The sequence below is a fragment of the Otolemur garnettii genome, unplaced genomic scaffold (genome assembly GCF_000181295.1).
Source record: "Otolemur garnettii isolate 467f Iridium unplaced genomic scaffold, OtoGar3 scaffold00012, whole genome shotgun sequence".
Classification (NCBI taxonomy): Eukaryota; Metazoa; Chordata; class Mammalia; order Primates; family Galagidae; genus Otolemur; species Otolemur garnettii.
Genome location: NW_003852407.1, coordinates 29409511 through 29415929, shown reverse-complemented (window position 1 = coordinate 29415929; position 6419 = coordinate 29409511). Strand labels below are relative to the sequence as shown.

General features: G+C 37.2%; 1 protein-coding gene across 1 annotated transcript in view; it reads right to left on the bottom strand.

Annotated features, from left to right (window-relative positions):
* Window positions 1–6419, bottom strand: part of ESCO1 (establishment of sister chromatid cohesion N-acetyltransferase 1) — a 78129-nt gene that overhangs the window by 49439 nt on the left and 22271 nt on the right. Inside the window, exons 3-4 of the mRNA XM_003784790.3 lie at window positions 4389–4491; window positions 1875–4008 (exon numbers count right to left, since the gene is read on the bottom strand). Coding sequence (XP_003784838.1) covers window positions 1875–3419 — 1545 coding nt within the window. The 5' untranslated portion in view covers window positions 3420–4008; window positions 4389–4491. The remainder of the gene's footprint in view (window positions 1–1874; window positions 4009–4388; window positions 4492–6419) is intronic.

Below are 6419 nucleotides of genomic sequence, written 5' to 3'. Positions count from 1 at the left end.
AGACTCGCTTGAGCCCAGGAGTTGGAGGTTGCTGTGAGCTGTGATGCCACGGCACTCTACCCAGGGGGAAAGCTTGAGGCTCTGTCACAAAAAAAAAAAAAAATTAAGTAATACAAATTAATGAATTTATCTGTTTTAGAGTTCCAGGGTTCTATGCATATAAAATTTCTGCTTATTAATTTTATATATTGGTATTCTACATATCATTTATTTTAGAAAGAAAAGGATTCGGCTGCTTTCATAAAGTATAAAACTACTTTCTCAGATAATCATTAAAGTTTCTTACAAACACAAGAGTTTATTTTTGTTTTTTAGTAGAGATGGGGTCTTGCTCTTGCTTAGGCTGGTCTCAAAACTCCTGAGCTCAGGCAATCCTCTCAACTCAGCCTCCCAGAGTTGGGAGTACAGGTGTGAGCCACTATGACCTACCAAGAAACTGGTCTTCAATTTCTGCTAATATTTCCTTTTTTTTTTAGAGACAGAGTCTCACTTTGTCACCCTCACTAGAGTACCATGGTGTCACAGCTCACAGCAACCTCCAACTCCTGGGCTTAGGCGATTCTCTTGCCTCAACCTCCCAAGTAGCTGGGACCACAGGCGCCTGCCACAACGCCCAGCTATTTTTTGCTGCAATTTGGCCGGGGCCAAGTTTGAACCCACCACCCTCAGTATAAGGGGGCCAGCTACTCACCGCCCTACATTTCAAAAACTCTTGGCCACTATAGTCTTATTCTTAGACTAAAGAAGCAATTATTTATACCTCTCAGATATTTTATTTGCCAACTATTCAAAATGGCCACACAAGTCATCCCTTTAAATATGTTTAACAGTTTACCAGATGGAAAGAAAAAGGTTGATTAGTCCCAGCTGAAATTAATTTTAATATCTTGGTTAGAATTAGGCCCAAGTTTAAGTTCTAGAAATATTTTAGATACTAAGAAAATAAATTTTTTGCAGCTGTAATTAAAAGGAAAAAAGTACTGTATCAAATTAAAAGACGGAATTAAGCAGATTTATGCTTTACATAAAATAAAGAGTAAAAATGAGGAAACATGGCTCAGCGTCTGTGGCTCAAGCGGCTAAGGCGCCAGCCACATACACCTAAGGTGGCAGGTTCAAATTCCCAGCCCGGGCCCGCCAAACAACAATGATGGCTGCAACCAAAAAAAAAATGGCCAGGCATTGTGGCGGGCGCCTGTAGTCCCAGGTACTTGGGAGGCTGAGGCAGGAGACTCGCTTGAGCCTGGGAGTTGGAGGTTGCTGTGAGCGTGATGCCATGGCACTCTACCCAGGGGGATAGCTTGAGGCTCCATCTCAAAAAAAAAAAAATGAGGAAACATCTGAGCTCTAAGTGATGCATAAAAAATAAAATTAAAGGCTCGGCGCCTATAGCTCAAGCAGCTAGGGCACCAGCCACAAACACCAGAGCTGGCAGCTTGGAATCCAGCCCGGGCCCAACAAACAATGACAGCTATAACCAAAAAGTAGCAGGGAGTTGTGGCAGGCACCTGTAGGCCCAGCTACTTCGGAGGCTGAGGCAAGAGGATCACTGAAGCCCAGGAGTTTGAGATTGCTGTGCGCTGTGACACCAAGCACTCCACCTAAGGCGACAGCTTGAGACTCTGTCTCAAATAAATAAATAAAATTTAAAAATGAGGAAACAATGAGAAGCACCTAAGTAAATGTGAGTCATCTAAAGGTGTCATTAAATTTTATCACTACACGACTGGTTAATAAAATTCTCACTAACTTAATGGGATACTTTAAAAATGGCTCTTCAATGTCTTATGACTTAATTCTTAAAGATGTTGTACACATATTTCTTATTACAAAGTACGCAGGCACCACTACTATGCATAAGGAAAATGGATTACCTTGTCAGGTGCTGATTCAAAAGAATGTTTCATCGGATTATCCAATGGTGAGTCAGGAAAAGGTTTTATCTGATTATCCAAATTACAATTTTCAGGAGCCCTTTCTGTAGTTTTATTAATTTCAACTGTAATATCATTCATTTTAACTTCTTCAGAATTTCTTTCTTTCATTTTCCCCTCCTCACATTCTGTTTTTCTGTCATGTGGCTTTATTCCTAAAAATGTACTTTGTGTCACTGGGTGATGCATTTCTAAAGCTGGTGATGAAAAACTGGTTCGTAACAAGCCCAATTTAGGGGAAACTGAAGAATTCAACTTATTTTGCTGCACAGAGTTGAATTTTGAGAGTTTAATTTTAGTCCAGTTGGAATTCTTCTTAGTTGAGCTGTTTATTCCATTCAGTATACATTTTACAGGCTTTGTTTTTCTACTGGGGAAGAAACGATTACATTGCCCATCCTGGTTTATTTCCTTCTGATCAACTATTTGCTTCTCAACATTGGTCTCTCCCAATTTTATTTCTGTAGGCTTCTCCTCCTTTGCACTCTCCATTTGTGAAGATTCCTTTTTTACCTCTACAGTATCTGACTCAATTTCACCAGCAATTTCTTCACAGAGCTGTAGGATACTACCTCGTTTGCTCTTTCCTCCTTGTTTCAGCTCATTATCTACACTTTGTTCAGGCACTGATGGCTGTGGACTTTTTTGGGATTTTGCACTAGTATTCACTTGTGTATGAACGGATTTCTTCATCTCACTCTTTTTTGAGACCACTGAAATAGTCATTTTTGATCTTTTTATCTCAGGAGAAGTTACAGGCACAGGTTTTGTTTCCTCTTTTCTAGTAGTCTTCTGAAGACACTTTTCCAATCCTTGTATGCACTGAGAACTACAAATTGTTTGATGTTCTACTTTGCGTTTTTTCCCTTGGGGGGAGTTTACTACTTCATTAATTACAAGATTTTCATCCTCTTTAGAGTCAGACTTTATTTCTAATACTTTTCTTTTCACATGTTTTTGGCTTGTTTTAACTTTATTAGATTTATTTTGAGTATGACTACAGTGCTCTTTTCTTATTGGTGGCAAACTCTGTTTAACTGCTTGAACCTGACCCTGAATTTCTCTACTGCGCAAAGACCGCCTTGAAACTTCTGTTAATTGTTGTAGTCTTTGTGATCTCCGGTTAAGCTGTTCATTTGCTTTAGAGGTTTCGTGTACTAACTTTTTCTGAGACAATTTTTTCTTTTTTGTAGATTCTTGTTGTGAATGTTCCTTCACAGTCACTATACTTTTATTAATGGACTGGGTGGCTTTATCATTGGATAATGCCTTTGCTGACCTTGTATTTATGCGTATTCCCAATTCAGGTTGATTTATTTTACTTTCACTGGAAGACCTAACCAGTGATTTTACGGTTTCCTTTGGACCTGACTGTTTTGCTAGATTCTTTTGAGAACCCCCAATTTCTGTTTCTAAATTCTTATCGTCACTTTTTTTAGCAACTTTGGAGGAATTTTCTTTTGATTTCTCCTGAATTGACATCATTCCTGAGTAATGTCTTCCTCTTCTGAGTATTTTTGATAGGACTTTTGTGTACTGGTAGTTGCAAATGCTGAATAGCTAGTATTACTGAGGAGCAGGTCTTATAAATCAATTTTAACTGATGCTGATATACATTTCAATAAAAATACTGTTTTGCTTCAAGTAAAGTTTCTGTCATTCCTAGGACATGAGAAAAGCTGGCATGAATGCTTAAAAATATCTGCTTTACTTCAGACAAGGCAAGAGAAACTTGAAGAAAATTTAATTCAATATTCTTACAAGTTTTTTTATGAAGAGAAATTTTAATTCAGCTTCAATCCTTTCTGATAATTTTTAAATTAATTTTGGTTTCAGGCCTAGCCCTATTACCAGAGGCGTTATTTATCACTGACCTGTCTGTTTTGATAAAATTTTTGAGAACATTTTTCTTCTGAAGTCCACAGTTACTGGACTTTGATTCATCTGAAACATGTCTTATGGCTAACACGTTTCTATCCTTGTTTGCTGAGTCTGTTGGTTTGCAGTTTTTATCTAACTTCCTTCGTTTAATAAAATACTCTATTAATGTAGATTTCTTTTTGTGCTGCCATTTCTGAAAAATTAAAAAATAAAAATTTAAATGTTATATAATCAACAAAACATTACAATGTTAATACTTTACAGAAATAACTTTGATTTAAATAAAAATCTAACTCCAGTGGCACCTATGGCTCAAGGAATAGAGCACCGGCCCCATATACCAAAGGTGGCAGGTTCAGATCCAGCCCCTGCCAAAGAAAACTGCAAAAAATAAAATAAAAAAAAGAAAAGAAAAGTTAAAAAAAATCTAACTCCACCTTTTCAAATATTTAGTTTGTATACTTAGGGCTAAAAGAATGAAGTATCCCAAGTAAACTCCTATGAAAAATCAATAACTTGCCTTATATAAACACAGAACCATTGAAAATCAGTTATGCCATGAGGTTTACTTACAGTTCTTTTCCCACAAGACAAAATTGATGTTTCAGCCACCATAACTCATGAAAATTTGACAAAACCATTCCTTATAAGATGCTCTTAAAACATTATATAGCACCTAAAAGAAAAATCATTTTAAATGTTTAAAAAGACAAAGGAAAGATATAATCATCCATTCACCTTTCATCAAACATAACACTACAAAATTTTACTCTGTCCTACCATTAATTATTTCCTGGAAAGCTAACTTTACACAGACCACTTTATGTTGGTGTTTCCAACTTGTGGTAAACTAAACATCTAATGGACTAGTATGTACCCATTTTATGTTACAGAAAAAAGTTTTAAAATATAAAAGTTATAAAATAGGTCAAACTGTTAAGGTAAAATCCAACTTGGGGGGAAAAAAACAGTACACATAGATATATACAAACAAAAAAGACTGACATACACTTAGAGAAGGCAGACTTTAAGCAAGGATACACATATACCTCTATTACCATTCAAATCCTACTTTAAAAAAAAGGGGATTTAAAACACAACAAGATAAAACCATATACCCAAAGGATAAAGAACAAGAAAGTAACAGGCCAGGCACAGTAGCTCACACCTGTAATCCTAGCACAAGGGCAAGGTAGGAGGATCACTTGAGCCCAGAAGTTTGAGACCAGTCTGAGCAACGTAGCAAGCTAGGGTGCCATCGCACTCTACCCAGGATGAAAGTAAATTCCTATGAAAAATCAATAATTTGTTTTATCTAAGCATATAATCATCGAATATCTCTACAAAAAGTAAAAATTAGCCTGGCCTAGCAGCATGCACCTGTAGTTCCAACTGCTTGGGAGCCTGAGGCAGAAGGAAGATCACTTAAGCCCTGGGGTTCAAGGCTATGATGAGCTACGATGATACCACAGCACTCTAGCCTGGACAAGAGAGGGAGACCCAGTCTCAAAAAAAACCAAAAGGGTAAATAGAAAAAAAAAGAAAAGAAAATAAGACCACCATGCATGGAGTTTCCATAGGCAAGTAACTGTTACTTTAGAGAATTAAGGAAATGCATTTTTTAAAAAGTCAAGAATTTAAGAAATTAAAAACATGGATTTCCAGATTAAAAGGATCAAGAGCATTTAGTACAATGGAGGGAGAAGATTTTTGTTTGTTTGTTTATTTATTTATTTTAGAGATAGTCTCACTCAGTCGCTCTAGGGTTGAATACTGTGGTATTATTGTTCACAGCAATCTCAAACTCTTGGGCTCAAGGGATCCTCTTGCCTCAGCCTCTCGAGTAGCTGAGAATATAGGTGTCCACCAAAATAGCTGGTTAGGAGGGAGAAGATTTTTTAAAGCATATCATGAAGAAAAATGATGACCCTCAAACTTCTAGAGGGGAAAAAGTCATAGCCACATACAGATGACTAAGAATCAAAATTACAACAAACTTCTCAAGAGCAACACTATAAGCAAGATAATGGGAAAATCCTTCAAAATGCTGAAGAAAAATTATGTGGCAAGTAGAATTAAATACCCAATTAAATGTAGAGTATAGTATAAAGGGATTTTTTTTTTTTTTGAGATAGAGTCTCTTACTCTTTTGCCCTGGGTAGAGTGCCATGGCATCATAGCTCACAGCCTCAAACTCTTGGGCTCAAGCAATCCTCTTGGCTCAGCCATGCAAGTAGCTGGGACTACAGGTACCTGACACAATGCCTGGGTAGTTTTTCTATTTTTAATAGAGATGGGTCTCACTCTTGCTTTTTTGTTTGTTTTTTGAGACAGAGTCTCAAGCTGTCACCTTAGGTAGTACCATGGCATCATAGCTCACAGCAACTTCCAACTTGGGCTAAGTGACCCTCTTGCCTCAGTTTTTCTATTTTTAGTAGAGACAGGATCTTGCTTTTACTCAGGCTGGTCTTGAACTTGTAAACTCAAGCAATCCACTTGCCTCAGTCTCCCAAAGTGCTAGGGTTACAGGGGTGAGCCACTGCACCTGGCCCTCACTCTTGCTTTTTGGACTCAAACTTTTTTTTTCTTTTTTTTTTTTTTTTT